The following is a 26487-nucleotide window of genomic DNA, read 5'->3' on the forward strand; positions in this document are numbered from 1 at the left end:
GGTGTTTTGTTTGTCTTTCCCACATGTTTACTGGTCAGGCATTATGCATTAATGAATAGATTGATAGAGAACTCTTATTTTTGACTGGAGGTTTCTTCCAAGTTAGCTTAGTACACCCATCTTGTCTAAGAGCTACTGGTTTATTTAGAAATTTATGAAATACTGAAATATTTTAGATGAAAAGAATGCATAAGCCATTAAGAAGATAACAAAAAATGAATATATAATTAAGTTAAAAAATAATAATGACAATGAGAATTGAAATATAGTCTTTGGTTTAATAGGCCTAATCTCAGAGTTTTAATTGTGAGATCAGTTTTGAGCAAATCCATTTGACAAGGGTAAAGAAGAGGATAAGGAGCAAAGCTGTGTAGGAGGTATTTGCAGCTTTCTCTCTCTTGAGACTGAGAGGGGACTAATTTGGGTTCATATGCATTGTTGCCTGTTTTTGTAGCAGGAGTTTGCCAGAGCACAGCATCATTTATTAAATTCAAGGACTCGGGGAGCAGATAATTGAGGTGGATGCATACTTCTGCATGAGCACAGCAGCAGATTTGGAGGGCCAGATAAAAAAAAAATTGCAGACTTCCAGTTAATGTTAGTCATTCAAAGTAAAAATAAAAATAAGTAATAAAAAAAAATTCAGAAAAATCCAATAAACTTCTCCATGCAAATGGAAGTCATCAATCTGGGATTTAGTGAATTAAGAAACTTTTAACAGTTAGTAAAAATAATACAGTGTGGCTATAGAATAAGTATATTTTTGTAGCAATAGGCATGTCTACTCCAGCGCAAATATATTAATATAAAATGAGGAATCTTCTACCAAGGAGAAACAAATGGTTTGAGTTTAGACCTTGTTGTCCAAACCAGCAAAGACAGGGACTGAGCCAATTGCCCAACAGCTGTTCTAAGAGCAAGCATTTTACATTTCCTGCCCTTGGAGACACCCCTCTTTCTAGAAGAAAAGTTTTAAAAATGTGGAAATGTTACTTTGGTTTGCAGGCCTGTTTTCTAATCTAGCTGTTTTTACAGTGTCAAGACCTACATTTTGTCAAAAAAAAAATTGCATGATCTTGGATTGTTTTCTCTAATAAACAATAATTTTCCTCTGGGTATGTTTCAGTCATTCTTTTAGCATGTCACCATTGCAGTCATGAGGTAGGAATAACTGATGTTATTCAGTAGATTGTCAAACTTGTTCCTGTAAAATAAATTCAGGGTTTTTTCATTGTCTTTTTGAGGTTGAAGTTATCTTGAAACAGTATGACGAGCTCTATCTCAAGAACAAAGATATAGACGCAAGACTATTTCTGAATCACGACGAGACTCTGCAGCCTGACGTCATTGCATGGTAATATTTCCATTTACTGCTTTCATTTCATAACAGACAGTGCAAACTTGTGTTGCTCTCTGCCCCCTTGTGTGATAAATGGAGATCTCCCTGTCCTGTTGACCTGTTAGCTTTGTAGTTCAGCTAAGGTATTTCTGGCATCACCAGCCTTGCTTTACATCATCACTTAAATAATAGGGAACATATGACTGTGACTACCTGGAATGATTTGGAAGCTCTGCTCTGACTCTTCCTCTGTGCAAGGCCCTTTTCCTCCAGGGAAAGATGAGGAATTATGAGGAGGAGGCCTGTCATGCTAGCTTGCCAGAGGTAGTGTTATGGCTCTGAGCCAGCTGGCACTGAATGGTTTGGGTGGTGGATGCCCCTCCTGGGAACATTCAAGGTTAGGCTGGACAGGGCTCTGAGGACCCCCATTTAGTTGAAGATGTCCTTGATCATTGAAGGTGGATGGAACTAGATGGCCCTCTAAGGTCCCTTCCAACCCAAACCATTCTATGATTGTTGGATTTAATTCTTTTTTTTTCAGTTCTACGCTTATATGCTAGTGGTTGCTGACAATTCAACATCTCTATAATTTAATGTGAGCTCACCATGTGAATCTGAATTTATCTATGCCATGAAAATACACTAATTTAAAATGGGATTAAAATGCAACTAATACCATCTCTGCTTATAAATTAAGCTGTTTGTAAATAGAATTCTAGAACAGAAAAAAAGCTTGGAAGGAAACTTTGGAGGTTGTCTGGTCCAACATCCTGCTCAAAGCAGATCTACTTGGGAATTTAAACAACTGGAGTAATTGGACATCTAGATCGTCTAAAAATCTGTTACAAGTTTTTCTCTTCAGGTTAATAAGTCTTTATAGAAAACAATGTCTTTTGAATTCTGTTAGTCTTTGATAAGTTTGTTTTCCATTTCTGTAGCTCACAATTGGAGAGGACACCACTAAAAAACAATCCAGATGAGGAAATCAGTGTTATACTTCCACAGACTCCTGTTCGGTATGGGTTTTTTTCTTGAATGTCTTCTTTTGTTTAATATCATAGCTACAAATATTCATCTTTAGAGTAGTCTTTTTTTAATTTTTAAGGAACTGTGGCCTTGGTTTTGTTGGTTTTTTTCCTCATAAACTATACTGTAGGTCTGATCAGTGATACTTTTTATTTATGGTAGATACAAAGATGGCAAAGATGCTTCATTAAAGTTCTTGACATTAGGAGAGTCCAGGAGTATGAAGTTTCTGCATTGCTAAAAATTTGAAATGTGCTAAATCAACTTTGTTCTTCTAGCTCTTCTAAACATCTTCTAGTGATGTTTAGATTCTTTCCATTCTCACTTGGGCTTTGCTCTGTTTTTTCCAAAATTGTTGCTGTTTAAGGCAATTCATGTGTAGGCCTGTTCACCAGTAATGGTTTTGGGCTGTAAACTGTTTTTCATTGAGCTAAAGAAGTGTCAGTAGATGGCAGCAAAGGTTTGATCACCAGCTCAGAGTGGAAAGTGTATCCTTATCTCTCCCTGATTAAATATTGTATCAAGTACCCTGTTTAGTATAAGCTGAAAGCACCATGCTTATTCCTTTGAGCTACCTTACAGTGTCATATTTCTGAACCTAGATTGATAGAATCTGCTTTAAAGCCCCCTGAAACTGGAGAAAATGTAGTAATTTTTATCAGTGGATTTGCATCTGGTCATTTATGTGAAAATTAGTATATAAAAAGGGTGTAAGTATTAGTTATTAACATAAAGAGAATGGGTTGTATGTTTTCATTTTATGTTTTTCCAGTGTTCTTATGCTTTTCCTTATCATTAGGAGAGTTGTGGCAGAAGTGATTTTTGCCGATACCTTGTAAAAAAGTAGATTAAATAAAAATGCATTATGTTGCAATGATGGAATGCATTTTTGTTGGGTTTCCACTTACTTGACTGGTTATATGAGCCAAATTGAGGTTAAATGATACAGAAATTTGAAACCGACAGACTCTAGTGGGCCAGCCAAACGCCAGTGCATCCATTAGAATTATTTATTCATTTTGTGCTGTGAGATAAGGATTAGGAAGAGAGCAAAGCAGTCTTAAAACTCTAAAGGGTATACAGAAAACTTTATTAACAGAATGGAAAAAAAAAAAGAAATCAGAATAAACCTTCAGAACACTTCTCCTTTCCCCAACTCTTCCTTCCTTTCCCACTAACAATGTAAAGAGACAAAACCTAGAACTTTCAGCCAATTTACCACCTCTAAAATAGTCTTATTTTTTTCATTTCTCTTGAGGGGAGGAGTCTCTGTTGCCATGCCATGGAGATTTTTCCACAAGAAACAATTCTCTTGCCAAATAGTGGCCACCTGGAAAGTCTGCAATTGTGAAGTCCTTCCCACAGTTTGGTAGTCTCCCCACCATCATGGGGCATTTCAGCTTGTTAGGGAACAATTTTAAGGTTGAGCTGTTCTAGTATAGAAACGAAAAGTTCTCTACTTTTATCTCCGGGAACAGAGGTTTTCCTCTGTCCTGGGGCAAGGTTTCTCATCTTTTTCATCTCTCTTGGTTCAAGCTTCTAATTGGAGCACAGTTACTTCCTTGGGTGCTCATGGCTGTGGTTAGAACATCCCCCTAATGCATTCTGTGAGTTATAGGGAAAAAATATAATTGATACATCAGACTTTTTCACCATAGCCGTACAAGACAATTTCAGTCCAAGATGTAGGCATCTTCTCATTGTCTTCCCATCTGGGATTTGACTCCTTCACTGACCTTGGTGTCTCTATGTTGTTTTCTCTACGTGTCTTCACCCTTTCCTTTTTCTGTCGCTTGAGAGAGGATTGATGCCTGCAGGTTTCACCTGTGCACTGAGAGAGTTAGTATCTCACCCAGGCCGGTGGATGGTGATGTGCTCTCTGCCGGGCAGTGGCCGCTCTGGCTGCATGGCTGTTTTCCAGCCCTGCCACACCAATTCCGGCTGCAGGGCTGCCTCTGCTCTCTTTTCCATGGTGCCAGCAGGATGGCTGGGCAGCTCATGGCCAGAGCAGGACCCAGCTCAGCTCCACCTGAAGCCGAGAGGAGCCAGGCTGGCCCTCCAGCCGTGGCTGGAGCTCGGCAGCAGCAGAGCAGGGCCCGGCCGCACGGCAGAGCGGCCCAGCCAAGGTCCGGTCACCTGTGCAAAGGCTGGAAGCAAGAGAGCTTTTCCCGGGGCTTGTTTGTCTCTTAATGTGATTTCACGGGGCATATGCAGATCTCTTAGGTGGTTTAACAGAGTGTCAGTATTCAAAACTAGCCAGCTGACTGGTTCTGTCAGGTCCAAAGGAAGCTGCCAAGGTCCTTACAGGGAATCACTTCCGTAACTCCTGGATTTTTTCCTTAACTAAAAACTAAACTATGTTAAACCGTGACACAAACACACAAAATTCTACTTAAAACCAGAAACAGCAATGAAAAATTCAGGAAGTAAAAATACCATAGAAGAATCAAGCTATTTCTTAGGTGTTAAGCCATTCTTTTGGTTATTAAAATTATCACAATCCATGTGTAAATAAGTAGATAAATTGCATTGTTAGAATTCATAGTCATTACTACAGTGCAGTAGATTTTCCCAAACAGTTTGTTTGATAACTGGAGTGAGAACTGCAATCATAATTTTTTGGTGTGTGGATTTGCTGTTCATTTTCTAGAAACTGTCAAGCCAACCTTAATGCTTATTATGCATTTTATTGTGTTTTTCCAGAGCGGCAATGAATAACATTCAGCAATTGATTATGATTTTAAACTCAGCAGCTGATAAACCATCAGATACTCTCATCAAGTACTTCAATGTAAGTGAGTACAAAGAAGATTTGTGTAAGATTCTTGGAATTACCACTCAAGCAAAATATACACTTGTAGATCTGATGCATGTTTTTGAAAAAGTACATTTTATTTGGGTTGCTTTAAATGTAATCAGTCATTTTAGAAAGCATTTCTCTCTAACTGTTGTGTAGTGGAACCTTTTAAGTGCTTAAATACTTCAGTTACTGAGCAACATATTAAAATTCTTTTATGTGTGTATTGACTGGAAAAGCAAGGGGGTATAGAAGTGAAACAAAAGAGAGAAAGATGTACAGCACTCTTTTAAATACTCCATTTTTATTTATGCTGATGACCTTATTGAAAGATGTTACAAAGGGAAGCTGGACTTCTAATCATTGAAATTATTGAAATGTTTTTGAAGTAAAATGCCTTCTCTTTGTCTTTCGTTCCCCTAATTTGTTTCCTGTACTTTTTTAGAATTGCACAGTGAACCCTAAGGATAGCATCCTGAAAAGAGTGGAAAGTTTTGACCACATCTTCAGAAAGAAATTTGCTGAAGCAGTTGGACAGGGATGGGCTGAAATTGGCTCACAGGTAAGTATTTGGGTTGAATATCACTCACTTGAGCTCTGTTAGTTAGCACTAGCTGGTGTGAGACCTGACTCACTGACTGTCCTCATTCAGTGTAGATCAGTAAAGGTAAAAAGTAACAGTATGCTTTTCAAACTGAAGAAGCACTGTAAAGATAGCATGTAAGAAATTCCTCTTAATATGTAAGGAGCAATAGGAATTGGGTGGAAATATGTTGGAAGTACTTTACTGAAGAATGGAAAAATGTTTTGGGCAATATGCATTAAGTGAAACATATATTTGCATTCATTAGGCTAACTTGGCCTTAAACTGCCAAAGGTGACTCACTTCCTTATAAAGTCAGGAGAGCAGCTGTGCTTTCAACAAGGATTTTGGAAAATAAACCCAACCAAGTTTGTACTCGACAGTCTCCTTCCTGTCTGTCAGCCCTGCTTTTTTATCCTGTTAGCTGTGAATCGGTGTGAACACAATTCATGTTGTTACACTTGGTTAAATCTGCACGTGGTTGGGGTAGTCACACACCTTAGTAATCCTTGAGGCCTGTCCAGTGTTATTGACCAGTGGAACTGGGGACTGTAACTTGTTTATAGTGGCTCTTTCAAAAACTGGAATGTTCTGGACTGTTAAAACACAAGAGTCTGCTTGTTGTATTCTGTCAAAACTTCTTCTGATATTCCTGAATTTCTCATTGTAACAGAGGTACAAGCTTGGAGTGCGTCTCTATTACAGAGTAATGGAGTCCATGCTGAAGTCGGTGAGTGTAGTGCTGCTATCTCAGTACTGGCAGTACCTCTGGAATTACTAAGAATATTCACAAATTTGGTCTGATTTATTTATTTCAGGAGGAAGAGCGTCTCTCAGTGCAAAATTTCAGGTACTTGCCCCTAACTTGTTATTGAAGTCTGCTATTTGAAGTCTTGGGTCAAGTACTAATAACTTCCTTTCTCTTCAGCAAACTTCTGAATGATAACATCTTCCACACATCTCTTCTGGCATGTGCTGTTGAGGTTGTCATGGCTACATATGGCAGTAAGTTAAATCTCAAGTCCTTAATTACATTGTTACTTATTGGTAGTTATTACTATCTATTCTAATATAAATAGTAAAAAAAACCTGCCCATAACACAAAAAACAACTCACTGAAATGTCTGAGCTAGCAATGATTCAGTAAATACAAAAAGGGAAAAACAGCAAAAGTGGAAGAATGTAGAATATGTTATAATTTTGGTCTGTTTTCCCTTCAGGAAATGCTTCACAAAGTGACAGTACCAGTGCTGAAACAGACTTGTCTTTCCCATGGATTCTGAATGTGTTTGATTTAAAAGCTTTTGATTTCTACAAGGTGATTGAAAGCTTTATTAGAGCAGAACCCAGCCTAACACGGGAAATGATAAAGCATCTGGAGCACTGTGAGCATCGAATTATGGAGTCTCTCGCTTGGCAATCTGTAAGTAACACTTTAAACTAGAATTTGCCCTTGTGAAACGTGCTTACCTAGGAAAAGAGAAGTCACACCCAGCACTATAGAATAAATGGTCTTGCTGAGATTTGGTTCTAGAAAAATAAATTAAAAGAGCAAATCAATTCCTTTGGATTAGTTTTGGCATGTCTTCTGGTTTTAGAAAAAGGGAGCATATCAGAGGAAGAAGTCAACATAGGTCTGCTGATGTATGTGATTGTAAACCAGCATCATTTTACTAGTCTGGCACAAATCATAAGGGTAATACCCTTAACTGTGTTTTGGTACCAAAGTCAGCAATGAGTTCAATGTTTTTATTTGAAAGTTAATTTTTTTTCCAGTTGCTATTTCTTCTCACTTCTGGGTGTCTGTTATGTTTGCTAATAGTACTTAAAATATTGGTCTGCATTGTCCTTTGCATTTCAGTCACTTTGGTATTTTTGGATGCCATTAAAATAAAATGCTGGAAGGTTGGATTGTTTTTTTAGGCTGTATTTCAGTAAATCAAACATTTGTTTCTTTTCATTGTTCGTTACTATAAACCAGAAATAGGCTATTTGTGCCACAAAGCAGGAGACTATAGAGGCTGGTAATTTTGACCAGACATAAAAGAACCATTTTAGAACCAATCCCATATCTTTTAGTTCCGGAGAGGAAGGGGTATTTTAAGAGGCAGATGCTATTTTAGGAAACTTGCAAGCATGCAAAAGGTGTTTGGGAATTGTAACTTTAAGAGGACAAAAGATACCTGGGTTTGACTCTCTGCAAGCAAGAAGTGGCTCCTGCTACCTTCTACAAACCAGCTTGAAGCCAGCTTGCTGATCAGCAGTATACCAAATCCACCAGCTTTTACCCAATAAGTCAAATAAGGAATGCAGGATAATTTAATTTAGACCTGGACTTTCAGGCTGGAAAATCCAGAGAGTTGTGTTTTCAAAAATGATGGGCGTTGCAGGCTTTTGTGAAACAAATGATAATGCCATCAACAAGCACAGGATTATTCCAGGTTTTTTGAGTGCTCTGCTTGAATGTATTTTAATATCTTGAGTTTCTAGAGGGGCTTTTTTTGTTTGGTACTAGTTTGGGGTGGCTGATTTGAGTGTGAATAGCATGGAATATTTCAGCTGGAAGGGGCCTACAAAGACCATCTAGTGGCAGAGAAGGATGTGGAGTGAAGCCCAGTAGAGGGGATGAAAAGAAATGTGCATGACAAGTATCCAGGGGCTCTGCTGCTTCACTTATCTCCATATCACCTGGTCTGGGTCTCCCCAGGCTCCAGACAGTGAGTGCCTCCTATTGTTGGACCCTTGGCACCAGAGGGCACAGCAGGTTTCCCTCAAAAGCTGAGGGCAGCTGTGGCAGCCAGGACAGGCACCCCAAGATTCTGTGCTGGCCTCCATTGCCTGCTCTGGCTGCCCACGAGGGGAGGAAGGGCTGTGAGCTGTAAATGGCAGAGTGCTCAGGAGAGGAGGAGGAGTAATGAAATATTATCTGTGCCAAAATGTCTTGCTCAGTCTTTGGGTCACTGTAGCAAGGGACCCAAAGCCCCACCTAGAAATGTAAAGCCAAGAGTCCTCTAGTGCAGAAAATCCACTCCTTCCTCACATGTGAATGTCGGCTGGTTTTGCCTGAAAAGTTTAACTTATTAGAAACAGGAGAAAATACTTAGCTGACTCAGGATGCTGTTGTGGTATCCAGAAAGGCTTAGCTGGTGAACAAAGGAATGGTTTACTGTATTCTTCTGCAATTCCTTATCTGGATATTGTCTCCATGCAATGGTGTACAAGGTTTGCAAGTGTCTGCTTAATTAGCAATTCCCTCAAGAATGGGCAGGCAATTAGAGAAGTGTAGTTCCTACCAGTAAATACCTCTGAACCTCCAAACACTTGATAGAGGAGTAGAGAAAAGCCAGATGCCTTCTTACTTCTAAAGAATGTCTCACCATAAGTAGTTTCTTTAGGTTAAAATTGTAAACAGTCCAAGACAGATGGAATCTCGAGAAAGTTCAAGTGTTCTCATATGGTTAGAGAGTGGTTTTATTTTTTGGGGTTTTTTTAATAGGTTTTTTTTCCCAAAAAAAAGTTAAAATGAAGAAGAAAAGCGTGGAATGAGTAAAGCTTATGCAAAAAAAAAGCCAAAAACATCTAGCTTAGGAAATAAGAATATAAACTTCTGAGAAACATTTATTTACAAATATTTGCTAAATGCAACTTTGATTTCCCCACTTACTTGCTGTCTATTTTTGTTTAGTTCTTGTGTCTTCCACCCTCCCAGGTAGTGACTTTCATTACAAGGCTTGTCTGCTTCAGTCATTGCTCATTCTCCTGACTGGTTTAGAAAGGAAGACTTCGATGAGAGATTTAAAAGGATTGAGCAATTTAATACCAAATAGCTGGAATTTATTGCAGTTTTACTTGTCACAGAGCTTTTGTGAGGAAAAATGCCTTGTATAATTTCTGTGAAAAAAAAGTCTCAAATGCATCTGACCTTTACCTGACTTGGGAAGCTGCATCAAGTGAATGTAAAAGATTCTGTTTTTTACTGAAGATAATATATTACTCCTTAGCTACTCATTGTGACTATGTTTATGGCTTTTGCATAGCTAGCTGATTTAGTCATCTGTGCTTTAGGAAGGAAATGAAACTTTTCTAGGTCATCCTTTCTTTTAACAACAAAAAGAAAAAATCATAGCTAGACAAAATAAAGGGTGGAAAGCAGTTGAAAGTTCTTCTCGATAATTCTTGATTTTAAAAAGGGGCAAGTACATACTGACTAAATCATGTGAAAAGTACTGCTTTTTTCTTAAATCTTTATCGAACCCTGAGAGGAGAACTCCTATTTAACCACTCAAATATTTACCAGTGAGGTTATGATGCTTCCAGATGAAGATTATGTGGCAATAAGTTTAGAATATATTAATAATGCTGCATAATTTTTATTTGCGAAATAGAAGTACACTGTACAATATTCTTTACTTTGAATTTGTGCTCACAGATTTTGAGCACTATTTTGATTTCGTAACTTTAAAGGGAACTGAAATTACTTTAGACTCAAATATGCTGAATAGCCTTTATTTAATTTTTATCATTCTTCTTGAAATATGATTTAAACCCTTTCATAGTTAAAATCTGTCTCCTATGGAAGGGATAGCTTGTTACCTGCCAGCCTGGGAGTTCATGCTCAGCCTTTGAGATAATTCTGTCAATTTGACCTCCCTTGTGGCCACCCGAAAAAGTAATTGTTTTGAATATCTCAAATGAAGATTATGTGAACAAATTCCAGAATATCTGAATTGCCCTTGCAGAAAGCCCTGTCACGTCTTTGACTGAAGTATTGTTGCTGTTTGCTAAAGTTTGTTAGGAATAAACAAGGAAGGACAGGTTTTCAGGCAAGCAAATCAAACACAAAGTCTCTCAGTTTTCAATCTGTTTTGAGTGAAATACCTGTGGGGTGTTCTTGGTTTTGCCATTCAAGGAGGTAGATGCCAATGGAGTATATTTGTTGTATCTGAAAAGCAGTCCAGCTGTATTTCCTTGCCTCTCAGCTTCCATTCTGCTCGCATGCTCTGAATGAGGAGGTACAAGCAAGGTGTACTGTGTTTTTCATGCTGCTGCTTAGAGAATGTGCTCCTTGCAAATGCCCCCTCACAAATACAGAGTTGGGGTAGTGAAAGGGTCGTCTTCTTCTGCACTGGAGCTGCAGGCCAACTGCAGCCTTGTCGGAAGGTAAAGCAAGTTAGAGACAGAAGCACTCCACACTCTCCTGGTTAGCTCTGCAGACCATAGTGTTCTGTTACCTTGTTAGCTCCTCCATGTGAGGAGTATTCCAAGCAGTATTTCTCTTAGGACTGGAATTTGGAAAGGTTATGTGGTAGCTCTTGCTGTTAACAGGGATGAGGGTCAGCTGCATCACCTGCAACCCTCCAACAGCTCAGAACAGAAAGTGAGGATTCGTTGTGGCAGGCTAAAGGGAATTCGATTTCCAGCCTGCTTTGGTCTGGTAACTTCAGCTGTGGTTTTCATGTTTATTTTTGTGTGAATGACAAACAGATGTGAAACTAAAGCAGTGCATCGCACTGCAGCTTTTAACACTATAGCCTTCTTTGGTTGTACTGCTTTTTAATATGTACTGTCCTAATTAGTGGTTTAATTTTTATGAGGAGGGAGGAACACCAGTATTGATATATGTTGTGATTTGGAGTTGTAGTATATTTTGGAGTTTTAATGACTGATGTAAGAAAAACATGGCTTCATGAAGTTACTTCTCTTAATGGTTAAAATGAGTAAAAGTAGACAAGTGTGCTTTGCTTTATTTATAACCTTTCATGTAGCATTGCCTAAACTGTGCTCCATAATGCTTCTCCTTTTGTAGCTTCTTCTTTTCTGTGGTTTCTATTGTCAATTCAACATTTACAATGAAATCTGCAGTATTGTTTTATCACGCAGCGTTGATTTAACATAGCTCGATGTTTGCAATAAGTATTTGTCAACTAATTGTGTAGTCAGTGTTTATACTTAAATACCTCATCCCACACCAAAGACTTCTGTTGGTTTTAAATTATGCAGCTCACTGCAGCAGAGTGCCTTCGTGCTCAAAACCATGTATTCCCAAAGAATATAGTATTGCACTAATATGGTGAACCTGCTGAGCTGGAATAACAGCAGACCTACTTTGATCATGCATTAAGGAAAAAAAAAAAATGTTTAAGATTTGCATAAAAAGCGTTAGACAAATCCAGGTCAGGGTAAAGCTGTGAACAGTTACAGGTGAGCAAGTGCTTCTTAGTGCTTTGGAATAGTACAGGCTTAGCTATGCAACCTCCTGGTCTTTGATTGTATAAGGACACAGTTATTGTGGAGTTCACTGTTCTCAAATGTTTAGTGCCTGTTTCCTTGGATGTACAATTTCAAATTAGGTTTCTGTGCTCCTTGTGAGGGTAAGCATCTAGGAAGGGGAATTAATACATTTTCTTGTGGGTTGAATCCGTCTCAGTAGGGATTTCTGTTAGCTGTGTCTGAAGTCCTACGGTTTCTCTGAAGGGAGGTGTCTACATGCAGTTTAAAATCCTCTTTTGGTTTGACATCTTAAGTGATTCCTTTTAGATCAGGAAGAAGTAGGAATGGTCACACTGTTAACATTTGATACATTAGGTTGCTGGTTAAGTGGTTTACTGTTGTGTTAAAAGAATGAATCTAAAATCTTTTTGATAGGCAGACAAATAAGGCCAGACAGCAAGGGCTGGGTATTTGGGGCTGAGTTTGTACTACTGGCCTCAAAGGGACAATAGTTTGGGTTAAGTATTGCCCCAGAGTCATCAGGGATGTTTCCTTGGTAATGTGTTCCCTGGCCTGTTCTGGCATTTGTCAGCTCTCCTCGGGACAATGCCTAGGCAAGATCTGGGGCATGATGCAGCTCAGGGACTATTTTCAGCTGCTGGTATGGATTAGCAGTGGAGAATGTGTAGTTATGTGGGTGCAAGCTGTGCTTTGCCACTTGCCCACGAGGCCTCAGGACAGGCTGTGGCTCGTTGTGCTGCCAACCCCAGAAGCAGTCGCGGGTTCGACCGCGAGCGGCTCCAGCGCTGGCAAATGAGTCACGCGTTCCTGCGCCGGCTTCCCTCTGGGCTGCACGACTCCTGCCTGTTTCTGCACAGCAGCTGGCTTCTCTCGGGAAAGCTAGTCTGTGTCAGGCGTACTCCTTCCGTGCCTGCTAATATCTGCCTCCCCTCAGATACAGGAGTACCAAATTTATGAATGGGGGACAGCCTTAGGCACAAAAAAAGCGCTGAGGGACAGTGGAAGGACAGCATCCGCAAGCATGCTCACTGGCAGGATGCAATCTACCGAGGGAGCTTCACCAGTGTAGAGATAGGCACCTCAGGAACTGCAGGCCTCAGACTGCTCATGCAGACATCACTCATGTCTTGTGGGCTTCTGGATTTTAGGCACCTAGTATCCTTCTCAGCTTGGAAGTTGAAATGGGCAATGATTTGTAATATGGAATTTTCTAGGGTTTTTCTTGCGGGGGACAAAACATGCTAAGGGTCACTAAAGGATGGCTTGTCATGTGCTCACCATGCTCCTTTTGACAAAGTTACATTAGGAGTATGCAGCTTTAACCTCCAGAAAGGAACTGAGAACATATTTGAGGCTTTTTTTTTAGTATGTCTGTACATACTAAATATATTTGTGCTTGCATCATGAGCGTGTTCCAGAAGCATGTGGGATGAGAGAGGTCACGACCACCACTGCTCCTCGGCGTGATAGTGCTGAAGGCTTTTACTGATTCTGCTGCGAATTTTTTAAGGTTATGACATTTCAGTTGTCACAGCTGTGGCTGGAAAACCTTCTATGATTTTGTCTTTATCATACAGGGCACAGTTTTAGGAGTGTATAAGATGATTGCTTTTTGGGTATTTGTGAAAATAGCACATGGTGTAATAAAAATATATGAATATATTTATGTTTATATGCTTTTTTATTTTAGCTATATATATATACACACACTCTTTAATAAATGCTTGCCTTTCTAGTACTCCTGAAGAGTTTCCTTTCATGAAAACCATGCTGTGCTTTTTGAGGGTTGAAACTTTTATCTGCCTTAACAGCTAAAGGCAAATTGAAAAACCAGGAAGAATAGCGAATTATAGTCTTCACTGTCTCTCCCATCACTTTGAAAATCTTCCCTGCCACTCCTATTTATCGTGAGGATGACTCAAGCTGTTATTCATGCTTGGGTGTTACCATTTGAGCAAATCCTCCAGGCTACTGGAAGAGAAGCCAGAACATTTAAAGCTGAGGTCCTCTGTTTCCTGCTTTTGTCTGTGTTGACAGTGTTCACTTCTTGGTAGGCACTCACAAAGTGCATAAAGCACTCACTAGGACTGGAGGATTTTGGTTATGTTAGCAGTGTTAACAGGTTTATCTCTTGTAGGTATACCAAGGCAGCCCAACCCTTAAGATGCTCTTGCTTCAAGTACAAACACGACCAAAGGGATTACCTAAGACACAGCAAATATGCAGAGTTTTCATTCTGTGACATTTAGATGCCATTCTTGATTAAGAATGTTAAATTTTTTCCTAGTGCTTTAAGGTATAGACTTTCTCTAATTAAGAGAATGAGTCCTACTTCTATAACTTAGATATTTAGGTGTCCTCTGCACTTGAGACAGATCTTTATTTCCAGGAAGCAGTTCATTCTGTCTATTTTAAACAGGTATTTTACAATAGAATTATTCACTTTCCACTGTCATCTGTCTCAATGACAGACCTAAACTAGATTTATAGTTTTGTCTGTTAAGGTTAGTAGAAGGAAGTCATATGCTCAATTCTACTTTTCATAACTGTGTTTCCCCCTTCCTTAAAGCATGAAAGGGAGATTAGCAAGAGGAGGTTGTGTAATTATGCCCTGGTTTGCTTTAGGTGGCTGCTTGTGCTGTATCTTGCTTGTAGTTGCTGTTGTGTTTTCACGTGGAGGTCAAGTACCCAGGCTGTGTCAGGATTGCTCTGGTTATAGATTTACAGCTGGGACTTACAGGCTGTTCTCAGTGGAGCTGCCAGCTCTCTTGGTGCACCATAAAGATATCTTGCCTGTACACCAGTACTAAGTACAGATTTAGTCACAGAAATAAGTCTGCATTAACATGAGAGACTTTTCTTTAATCTGTTTTTCTTTCAAGTTGGCTGATTATAAGTAACAAGGAATAGTGAAATAGTTTTCTAGCAATCCTTGCTTTTCAAGTTGTTGGGATTTTAAAATTTTTTTAAAGTTTATTTTTAATACTGTTCAATATTTTGGTGGTCATATCTCAGCTGTAGGAATTTGATTTTAGTCCTACTGTGTTTCTAGGTAGTTTGAACTTCAGCTTTTCATCCTGCAACACTGCTATATCTCATTGTAAATACTTTATAGGAATGTTTAAAGGTTTTCCATGAGGGAAAAATGTATTAGAATTCAGGGTGGTATCTTGGCAGTTCTTCAGTTTTGTAAAATCTTGCTGACTTATGGCAAATTTGATGTAACTGTCTCCCTAAATACCAAAGTAAATAAAGCTTGGGTTAAGTTCTGTGACTTGTATCCCTGTTGCTCCTTCCTTGGATGGCACTATGCTCTCCAGCTTTGTAGTTTTAGGAATCTCTGTAGTGAAACTGGTAAAATTAATGAAAGGAAGTTTTGGTTTGGTTTTGGGAGTTTTGTTGTTGTTGGTTGGTTTTGTTTTTGTTTTGGTCTGGCTTATTTTATCTGAGCCAAAATCCTGAATAGTTGTCACAACGTTTTATTACTCTTTCTTTCCTTACTGCTGTGTCATTTGACTCACTCTTGCTAACTTTTCTATGGAAGGTAAAACTTTTTTATGTTAAGAAGCAAAGGGGGTGCCAAACAAACATTCTAATGTGGAGGTTTGGGTTTTTTTCCTAGCTGTGTGCTCAATTTTCAAGCTCTTAAGGTGATACTAGTATCATGTCAAACTGTCAAATTATATATTATTGCAAGATGTTTTTGTTTCTTTTCTTGCTGCACTTTTTAAAGTTATTGCATGCATAAAAGCATGGGGTTTGAGTTGCTTTTTCACAGGCCAAGTAAGTGCTTTTGTGCCTGCTTTTATACTGTATAAATACATAGTACTTCTGTTATGTGTTTGTATCATTATCTTTTAGTAACTTTGCAGTAATAAAAGCTCTTGTGGGGAATGTGGATGCCCCTGTTCACAGCTGTTGAGCATAGTGTTCAACCCTCCCGAAAGATAATCCCTCTAGGTTTGGTGGAAGCTTTTCCTTTGGGTTGGGTTTGCCTGTCAGGATGGGGAAGGTGCAGGCTGGTGAGTGCCTGTGGTACAGCCGAGTGTGGAGCCTCTGCAGCTGCATCCTTGGTGCTCTCCTGAGCAGCGGCTGGAGGCTCACCCACGTAGACTCTGCCTGGTCTGAGCTTGGCTCGGGTTCATTCCTGGACTGCCAGCACCCTGTGCTTTCCCTTTGGGAGTCACCCTGCCCACACCAGAGCCCGTGCTTGGCACGCTCTCTGTGTGCCTGTTGCACCTTCCAGCAGCTGGAGGAACTCACAGATCTTATCTGGACAGCAGTTGGTACTGATTTTTTTTTTTTTTTTTTCATTTGCCACCCAGGGGAGTGCGTGAAATACAATAACATGCAGTGTATGTGGTAAACTTTCTTTCACATGTAAGAAGTGTGAAATAAGTAGGCCAGCAGTTTTCGGATTTGATTTCGTTGATGAAACATTTTTTGTTAGGCTGAAAAGGTAGATATTTTGGTACTTGCTTCACTGTCAGTATTCTCATTTTTTCCCATGTTTTGCTATGTACTTAATAAAGTTTTCCAATTGACTTCCTTGCATAAAGCAGCAGGATTTGCAGAATTCTTCTGAAAAGTAGAGTTAACCTAGCCAAAGTTGTTTTCATATGAGGTAGAGTTAATATGATTCACAAGATGGATGCATTAATTTTGGGTGCCTTCTGTTGCTAACATTGTTATTTAAGGATTTTTTTCTTTAAGGCAGGAACTCGCTGTTTAAAAAAGATAGAGTTAGGGGAAATATTAAAGCTATGTGTGTGCAAAAATATTCTTTTTATCTCATCATAAAAGAGCTTCTTTCTAGCGGCCTTCCTTTGTCGTTGCTTGTGGTTTGATCGTCAGGTTTAAACTACAGAAAATTTACCCCTTCTTGTTGCTGGACAGCTTTTAGTTCTGATAGAACTAGGGTGGGCAGACTGCTTCTTAAGTAGAAAAAAAGAGTTATTTAAAATCTAAATTCTGAGCTCTGTAATTTCTAGTTTTCCAACAATATGGTAGGTTTTATAAAAGACCAGAAAATGCGTGAGGTTCTTTTTGTTTGTTTTAATTTTGTAGTAAGTTCAGTTTTCTTACGGGAAGAGCTGTCTTACGAGCAGCTGTATGACAGGAACTGGATGGGGGTGAGGTGATATATGTGAAAGGCTTCAATATCAGACCAGAATTATGAAAGGAAAACTTCTCCATGCAGCTTCTTGCAAAAGTGTTGGACTTTGCAAGCTTGGCTTTCTGAATTTGGCTCATCTGAAATGAACCCTATTGAGTATGTTCTGTGAATGTGCTAATGCAGTGATAGTTATGTTTATACAATGCTTTCAATATTGGATAACAAATGCAGCCCAGGCACTTCTGCTTTCTAGATTTAGAATCATTCTGATTTACATTTTCCCTTAGCTTTTGAAATGTATCATCTTTCATTTTGTCAGTGGTGCTCAAATGCCAGAAGCCCTGAGGTCTAAATTATGATAATTAGTAAAAAAGGGAACTTGTCAGGATTCACAGGTCTGCCTCGATGCAAGAACCTTGTAATATTACATTTACTGCTGGAAAAATATGAACAAATTGCTTTTCATGGATAAAACTCTTAGAAAATAATTTGAAAGAATAAATAAGGCTAGAGGATACTGTGCTCAGGTGGGATTTTCAAAATTACCAGTCTCAAAGTGAACCTCACTGGGTTCTCTAATTTTAGCTTAGTTCTTTGTGTAATTTTAGAAGTCTCATCTTTGGTTATGATGGTGCTTGAAATTGCAAGTGAGAATCTCTTTATCATTTGCAAGAGATGATGCAAGACTGTTGGATCAGGAGTGATATGGAAAGGTTGAATGACAGTCTAGTGCTCCCTGCCTCTTTCCAAAGAAACAAGAGGGGCACTAATGAAACTAGTAAATTTGAAACAAAAGGGTGTTTGGGTTTCTTAGTTTTGTTCCCCCTATGCACACACACAATGTGAACTTTTTACTAACGTGAACATTAAAAACTTTACACACATTTACAGGAAGGCAGAAGAAGCTCACAGAAGAAAAGTTTTTCCTGAACTCACAAATATATCTGACCCAGAAAATCCTGAGATATGATTGATGAAGTGGGACAGCACTTGAGAAAGCCTTGTGTGCTTCTCCTACTGTTATCTTGTTCCCCAGGCATCCAGCCTTGTCTGCTGTTGGAGTCAGGATTGTAGATTAGCTGCATGTTTGGGGTCTGATCAGCTATTCTTATCTTTTACCTGGTCTCAAGAGCTCTTTTTCAATTTTTGCATTTCTGTGACTGAGGTTACATCCTTAAGAAACCAAAGCTTGGAGGTTGATTTCATTTAAGGATTCCTTACCTGCCTGAAGTATTTTGTATAGAGTTCTTTTTACACACTTTTAGATGAAAAATATAAAGACATATTTGACTTGGTATTGGTATTTCTTTAAGTGTAAAATAGTTGTGTACTGAGGTGAAAAAAATTGCCTGGCAATTAAAACTTCAATCTGAATACAGAAAGTATAAAATAGGACACATTTTGATTTTGAAGTAATGATATGTTGAAGTAAGTTTAAGGTGTTTATAGCCAGTTTTTTTTCTTGTCTTTTAAAACTGCTAGTTAATTTACTAGTTATCAATATCTACCTGCCTTTAGATGTAAAACATGCTTGGACTCAATTAAATTTGCTCTGCTTTTATTTTTATAGGAAGTGTGCATTTTCTGCACTCTGTAGATGAAGAAACCACACTACAAAGAACAATTTTTAAAGTTTTGGTTGTAAAACTAAACTCCTAGCTCTCCCTGGGTAGGCATATGAGTAAAAATAATGCACTTTTAGGAAGTACCGGTTGCAACACATTCAGATCCTCATGAGCTCTGACAATGTAAGCCTTTTTTTCTTTGAAATGTCTTGGCATGACTTAGGAATGTAACTTCTTATCTAGATTTTACATTTAAATTTTGTCATAAGACCTTACCAGAGAGACAGAAGAGTTGGTATCAAAGCCAAGAGCAGAGAGAGGGAGTGCATCTGTTGAGGAATGCACCAGTGAAAGCATTGCTCCGTCCACAGATCTCCAGGATAATCTTGTTGCAGAACCAGAAAAGGCAGAGAAAACCTCATCCAGTCCTGAATATCTGGTACCCTGTCTTTATATCACCTTGATGTGGGAGGTACAGTTTTACTCCCTCTCTTCTGAATCAGTCAGATCAGGAATTTTTCAAGTAATGGTCTGATTCTCAGCATAACAGATGATGTCTTTTGACCGTATTGGGGTTTTTGTTAAGATATTTGTTGTGGGTTTTTTTTTTCACCTGTGAAAAAGTGAAAAGGTTTAATAATAAACAAAGTTTCCTCAGATAGCTTCTGAACATCGAGCTATTAACTGATCAGAAAGCTGTTGTACTGTGTGGCTCTGTGCTGTTCCAAAATGCAGGAGCTGCTGCCCTGGAGAGTGAGTGCAAAGCAGAGCTACTGTGCTTCTGCAGACTACTTGAGGTAATATACCAAGGAAAGTTTGGTGTAAAGGGGAAGTACTCATATATGTGGCTTTGTCTGCTTGTTCTGCTTTTAAGTCAGTGATGGGGTTTTTTCTTCCTCTGCAGTTTTTTAATCTCAGAAAGAGTAGGTTCTGTTTATCAGGGTGAGGCTCTGGGGTGCTCACTGCTGTAAGGCAGAGGGGTGTTGCTGAACAAGTTGTCACTCAATTGAGTAACAACTATGACAAGCTCAGGGGAGTAGTACCCTGGAAACACAGCCCAGCAGTGGCATTAGGGGCTTTTGTCTCACACTTCTTAAAGGGAATCAGAGAGGGAGGCATTGAGACTTTAGAGATGCTTACCTGGTTTTGGACTTTGGATTTGTCATTGGCATATGGAAAACAGAGTATTTCTACTCATGCCAAGAGTTTTGTGCACTTTTTTGAAGTTGGAGATTAATCAGAAGAGTTTAGGATTCCCAGCAAAGACAATTGTTTATTTCAGATGTCATGCAGACCTTTATATATATGCTATCTTTGTAGCTTAAGCCCATACTATATGAATTTTCCTTTCATAAATTATGTGGCTAAAGATTGAAAATGCTGTTAAATTTAAGATTCAATCAACACTAGCTCCTAGCAGTCATTGAGTAACTCAGTTTCCCAGTAGTAGGAGGCAATGTATGGTTGATTTGTAACAGTTAAACAGAAGCTTTGCATAGGGAAATAAATTCATTCAGATAACAACGTATCATATAGTTTGATGGCTCAATATACATTTTTTCCTACATTGATTCACTTTTCTATGAAGGAGGTGCAGCCTTGGTGCAGAATGTCTCAGTGCTGTGCGTGTGTTGCAGCTGACTGCCTTAAATCTTAAGTGCAAATTTGTTTAGACTCAGTTCTTATTCTTGACTCCATTGTTTTTGGGGAGGAAAAAACAACACTTATTTTACCTTTTAAATTTTATTTTATTTTACAGTGATGTTAAATTATTTCTGAGGAAAATGTACACAGTGTTCTAGTAGCTGGAAAACATATATAACAGGATGTTTTAAAGCAGTTTTGTCTATGTATTCCTGTCTGTAACAGTAATAGATGTAGATTTCTCCTTTTACATGTTGCTGACTTTTCCAAGTGTCTTGATTAATTTTGCCAGCATGTAGTCCCACGTACTTTATTTTTATACTTTTAAAAGTTTGAAAGAAAATAGAATATGAAGTTTTGAATGCTCATGTTAAAATGATTTGTAGGACACAAAAATGGAGAGGAAGTTGAACTCCAAAATTACAGCATCTTGAATTTCTTTATGGGACACCAAATATTTTCCTGGAAGAAATAATCAGCTTGATGCGCATGTTTATTTCTAGTTAGAAAAGGTCTTGTTTTACCAAGAAACTGTACTTTGAGATCAAATTAACTTACTCAGAGGATGTTATTTTCCTCAAAAGTCATGCTGAGTTTAAGAACTCCTCACAAAAGTGTTTAATAAAGTGGTGCTGTACCTAGAGCATTAACTTCAGTCATCACAGGTTACTTTGTTTTAATCACACAGACTTCTAAGAGAGAGGTGAGAAGAAAAACCAGTTTGTCTGAGACAATTCCAAATGCTCTAAACTACCAGGAGACGTAATTGCTTTATGGGGGCCAGGCATGTGGAGAGAGCATGTATTTTTATCAGATAAAGCTGGGAGAAACAAAGTTCTTGTAACCCACTGATTGAAGCCTCCTGTGAACGTAATGGTCCCTAAGAAGGAAAGTGCAGGGAAAAAGACAGTAGGGGAGGAGTAAGAGAAGCAAGAGGAAACTGGGGAAGACACGGTAGCTGAAGTGATATGATAATATGGGGCAGTTTTCCTGCAGTATGGAGCAGGTAGCTTCACCCCCATCCTCAGTAACTGATACCATTATTAAATTGAGCAACTGTTTTAACTTCGGCAAGGAAAACAACCTACTTTTTCATTTGTGTTTGACTTGAGAAACAGTCCTTGGACTTTGGTTAACCTCTAAACTCAAAAGTTCATTTCTAACATACAATCTGTCAGAACAAACCTTTGACATAGATTTTTAAGACATTTTTTCTGTGTGCTATTATGCTTAACACTTTTACAGCCTTGTAATAAACTTTCCAGATGTGAAGGAAGCACAGCCTTTACATATATGAATATATGTCCACAGCTGAAGAAATGTGCAGGCTTCTAATTCCAGTTTAGTCCCAATAGTCTTTTAATATAGTTTATATTGTAGAGTCACTGTCAAATATTTTCATTTTTATGGTCTGAAGGCTGTGTTGAATGAAGCTTTCTGAAACTGGCCTTTCAGAGAATCTGACATCCCGTGGTCTGGTGGACCGGTTCTTTTTTATGGAATTTTGAATGGTATCTGATGTGAAGTAATAGACAATGGGGTCAAAACAGCAGTTTGAGACAGCGATGCACAGAGTTATGGGGTACATAGTCCTGACTGCAGTCACCACTGAGCAATTGACCCAGGTCTGTGTTCTCATAAGGGAGTAAAGTATTAAGGTAATGTTGTAAGGCACAAAGCAGAAGCAGAATATCACCAAATGGACAAAAATCATTTTGAGTACCTTTTTCTTGCTTACTTTATTCCGGCTTAATGTAAGCGGTTTATTCAAGGTCCGTAGGACCATGGTGGAGCAGGTCACGTTCAGGATGAGCGGGATAAAAAACCCAACGGTTTCAATGAAGATAACAATCCGGGATAGGTAGGTTTTCCACGTGTCCTCTGAAAAGTTTTCAAAGCACGTCCTTTGTTCCGTATTGTTCCTGCGGTTTGTGGACTGGAAAAAGCTTGCTGGTGTGCTGCCTGCTAGCACAGTTATCCATACTGCAACACAGACAATCTTTGCATTCCGTTTGGTCCGGAGAGTCTTGGATCGGAAGGGGTGTACTATAGCTAAAAAGCGATCCACGCTGATGCAAGTCAGAAACAAAATGCTCCCGTACATATTTGTGTAAAAGAGGGTGACAGAAATCTTGCAGAGAATATCTCCAAATGGCCAGTTTCTGGTTACAAAGTAATAAATCCTGAAGGGTAATGTAAACACGAAAAGCAGATCTGATATGGCTAAATTAAGCATGTAAGTGGTAGTCTCGTTTCGCACTTTCAAAGTACAAGTGAAAATGTAGATCGCTACACAGTTCGCTATGAGGCCGAGAACAAACACCATGCTAAAGATACACCCGTACAAAGTATATTTAAAGGAGTCCTCAGTGGAACAATTGGAGCTTACCATTATAATGGTATGTTAAAAATTCCCGTGATTTGGCGTCTTCTCTGGTATTTTTATTGCAACTTTTTTGAAATTCCAGAAGAATTGGCAGGTCAGATGTATTTGAATGGTGTGCTTTGGCAAGTTTGTTATGCTGGGAAGCTTCAGGGAAGGAAGGTGAGCTCTGTGGCAGGGGAGTACATCTCCAGCAGAAATCACCAGGAAGTCTCTCTTCTCTGCCGAGTGCTATTTGTAATCACGTAGCCAGTCTGCAAAAGTCAGAAAATGCATCATTTGTGGCAGATGAGGTCACCCCAAAGCTTGCTTAGTTGCATTTCCCACCTCGATTCCATGAAGCCATTGTAGGTTCTGTAAGGTTCTGCCTTACTCTTGGCTGCAGATTGTGCCGGCAAAGCCTTGTCCATCCGAATGTACTGGGAGAGTGTGCTTTAGGAAACGATTTCCTGGACGCTGCGAAGTGTCGGCACTTGCATTTCCCCCTCTCCCTTCTTTCTATGCAACAAGTTTGTCGGCTGGCTGGCCGGCCCCATGGGGCGGGAGGCAGAAGCAGAAGGCAGCTGCCTGCCAGGGCAGAACTGAATTCCAGAGCGTGTTTGTTCCTGCAGCCCGCAGCCCTCGGCAGCTCTTGCCAGCCCAGCTCCTTCTGGAGAGCAGAGCAGAGCACCCGGGCAATTTGTAGCATGACATCACAGGAAGAAGAGGCTGGGCGCGGAAGAATGGTTTCAGTTTGGTTTGTTTGCCTTCCCCTGTCTCTGCTGTACCTTGCAGATGTAGCTTGTAGAGTGCTGCAGCTGCTTCTTAACTCTTTCCATGCTCCCTGAGAGGTCCTTTGTCAGTGTTGCTGGGGTCTGGAAACCTTTCTCTTTAGTTATGATGAGACTTTACAGTCTAACATCTAAACTCTCATGCCCTTAAGTTCCTATTTTTGTTTGGCAATAGCAGTAATTGTGGGATTTTATATAGGATTGAACTGACATTGTGCCTTTTGTTAATAGCTTTGCTTTTAATAGAGAACACATTAATCACCAGAAATCAGCTGAGTGGTTCTAAATTCCCCCAATACACCAGTACAATCCTCAAGAGGGACAAAGTAACATTGATAGGTAATTAAATAATTGCACTAAATAATTACTGAAAAAGAGAGGGTTGCTCTTGGAGATTCACAGGACTGAGATGTGTTGCAGTGGGAGGAGAGAATTTTTAAAAACTTGTTCCATATTCGAAGGCACACCCCAAGCTTTATTTCTAATCAAAAAGGTGGTTCTTTAAAAAAAAAAAAATTACTCCAGTGTTTTTTTGAAATGTTGTGATAAAGAAAGCATTTTCTTGAACACAGAATTAATATAGCAAAATGCATATAGTGTACTGTGCAATTGGTTCTGGTAATTTCAAGGGCGACAGTTACCACATATGCACAAAATACTCCCATTAGTCACTAATAATTGAAACAAAAACATGTTGTAACTAATTGCATTGTTAAGTAAATATTTAAAAAAAGCAGCTCTTACTGCCTTTAGGGGCAGATATGAGATAAATCTCAGTTTAGACAGACTCATTTATTAAACAACAACTTGGGTAGACTCACTTCTGGCATCAAACCCAGTCTATTTCTACGTCTTAGAATAACAAAGCTCTTCATATCTGGCTGGGTGGCATGGTTCTTTTGAACTGTATTTTAATCAGTTGTACCTAAGCAAGGCTCTGGGCAAAGCCTTTCTAGTCTGCTGTGAAGGAGAGTAAATAATAGCGCTTCACAGGATTTTGGCACAGTTTCTTAGCATAAGGTATGTCAGACGAAATTCAGAAACATGCAAAAGTGGGTCTTGCTTATTTTATTTCAAGTTTTCTTTTTAGTCTTCTGTGAAACTTTCACCTTGATTTTGAGGTGAAATCAAGGAGTTTAACTTCAATAGGCTATAACCACAAGAAACCTTTCTGACTATTGAAATCCACGCTTAAATGTAAAGCACAGTGCATCCTGGACATCTAAGTCAGTCAAAAATGAAAATGCGAGCTTGGCAGAGTCTCTCATGTCCAACTTAACATGTACCTTAGCATAAAGGTTTTCCTGGCTTTTCTCACAGAAGCAGTCATCACATCCTAAATTTTGTTTCTGTTCCTGGCAACCTTGCATGGTAAAAGAAGGGTTTTCCTGCAAATGTTCTGCTTCAGGTCACAGGAGCTCTGCTCAGTTTTACTGCTCCAACTTTGTTTGCACATGAAGGCTCTGTGGGGCAGGCTCAGTTACTGGAATGAAAATCCCCGCAGCACAGAAATTTGGTGTCACAGGTCAAAGCCTCGAGCAATAATTCATGTTAGGGAGAGAAACTAATGGCAATGAGTGTGCATCTCACTGATTAGAACTTGATTTGGCATTTTGACAAAGGTGTGGGTGCACAGAAGCAGGGTGGGATGTCTGGTCTGTTTTACCACTGTAAATGTGCTTTAAAGCAGCTGTGAAGGTGCATCCTCAGCCTTTGCTCTGTCAGAGCTCCTGCCTTGCTGTGGCTCCTTGTTGTTGCTCCTGTTACAAGCATGGATAGTACTCAGAGCCTATTTTAGGGCTTTATGTGTATGGTTATGTTGTCATTAGGGCTCTGTTGCCCCTAAACCCTTCTAGTGCAGTACAGTACATGCACTTTGCACTAATTGATGACCTAAGTGATATTTGTGTATGTCCAGAAACAGCATTCAGCTGCAGGGTTTCTCCACCTGCAGATGACAACGTGAAACCCCTGAATTGACAGGTTTTTCCTTCCCTTCTTGTTTCAGCAAGGAGAGTTACCACTGAGCAGGCAGGCTGAGTCGTCTTAGTGTAAAAGTGTGAATGGCAAAGGCAAATTGTATATCCACTTGCTTAATTTAGATGTAGCTGATTATTACCAAGCAGTGTTTTAATTTGTGAGCTTATCCAAGCTGAAGAACCTGTGTTAGTGTGCTGGGAACAGCTGGGAATCAGGACTGGCTTTCCTTCTGGCCAGGCTCCAGCATGAGCAAGGGGGAAGCCTCATTTTGCTTTCTCCTTTTGTTGGATCATGTTTGAAGATGTTGGGCTTTGTGCTGACAGGTTCAGAAAAGATTTTAGTAGCCCCCAACCCATTAAATTTTAAGAAATTTAACAGTTGTGGAAGAATTGACAGGGTAATGGCCTTGTTTATACTCCTTCACCACAGGCTGTTTTCCTTTAGGATGGGAAGGAGGGGGTAGGCAGGAGGAAGCAGCTGCAGGGCGGGCCTTGTACACTGAGGGGTTTTTTGTGTCCAAAGGAAACAATGCTGTTGCTGCAGGGAAATGCATATGTGAGTCTGTCTGCCTTTCTGCATCAGGGATGGGAATGAGTTAGGACCTGTCATTTGTTGCTAGTGCTATATGAGTAAAGCTTGCATTTCCATCAACAGGCTTCCTGTGGCTCTTGAAAAGGCACCAAAGGCAGAGTAGGAATGGGCTCCTTAAAGCCAGGAGCTGATGAGATGTTTGAAATCGTCTCTCACTTCAGCAGCCAGCAAGTTTTTTGCACTGCTTCAGGCAGTTACCACATAACTCTGCTTTTCTGAGTTTAGATACCTGTTTAAGCAATTTTGGATTTTTGTGGCAAGCCTGCTCCACCACAGGGTTTTAGAAGGAAAAGTGCTTATAACCTTAGAAGTGTCCTAGGAGAGTGGCTGTAGGACACTGTTCCTTCCTCCCAAGATGCCACAGAGTTGATTACTTGCTGTCATTTAGGACACAGAGGGCAGGATCCCTTAAATTCAGAAGTCGAGTGGAAAAAACCATTTCACTGAAATAAAACAAATAAA

General features: G+C 39.4%; 2 protein-coding genes across 4 annotated transcripts in view; one reads left to right on the forward strand and one right to left on the reverse strand.

The window, feature by feature from the left end:
* The window catches only part of RB1 (RB transcriptional corepressor 1), a 71455-nt gene that overhangs the window by 20752 nt on the left and 24216 nt on the right, over positions 1-26487 (forward strand). The window contains exons 10-18 of one of the 2 annotated variants that reach the window (XM_064408780.1): positions 1245-1354; positions 2278-2355; positions 5069-5156; positions 5608-5724; positions 6419-6475; positions 6564-6595; positions 6674-6750; positions 6966-7168; positions 9455-9523. In XM_064408780.1, coding sequence (XP_064264850.1) covers positions 1245-1354; positions 2278-2355; positions 5069-5156; positions 5608-5724; positions 6419-6475; positions 6564-6595; positions 6674-6750; positions 6966-7168; positions 9455-9508 — 816 coding nt within the window. In that variant the 3' untranslated portion in view covers positions 9509-9523. Of the gene's footprint in view, positions 1-1244; positions 1355-2277; positions 2356-5068; positions 5157-5607; positions 5725-6418; positions 6476-6563; positions 6596-6673; positions 6751-6965; positions 7169-9454; positions 9524-26487 lie in introns of those variants that run through there. The other variant, XM_064408779.1, reaches the window with a different exon arrangement.
* Positions 19749-23342, reverse strand: LPAR6 (lysophosphatidic acid receptor 6). Of its 2 annotated transcripts, none has more exons than XM_064408778.1 (2): positions 23058-23342; positions 19749-22938 (listed from the first exon to the last, which is right to left on the reverse strand). In XM_064408778.1, exon 2 carries the CDS (start codon positions 22691-22693, stop codon positions 21671-21673), a length of 1023 nt encoding a protein of 340 aa, XP_064264848.1. In that variant the 5' UTR covers positions 22694-22938; positions 23058-23342; the 3' UTR covers positions 19749-21670. The 2 variants fall into 2 exon arrangements, with proteins under 2 accessions (XP_064264848.1, XP_064264846.1); XM_064408776.1 differs by having other exon boundaries at positions 23012-23342.

Source organism: Passer domesticus, chromosome 2, assembly GCF_036417665.1.
Source record: "Passer domesticus isolate bPasDom1 chromosome 2, bPasDom1.hap1, whole genome shotgun sequence".
Taxonomy (NCBI): Eukaryota; Metazoa; Chordata; class Aves; order Passeriformes; family Passeridae; genus Passer; species Passer domesticus.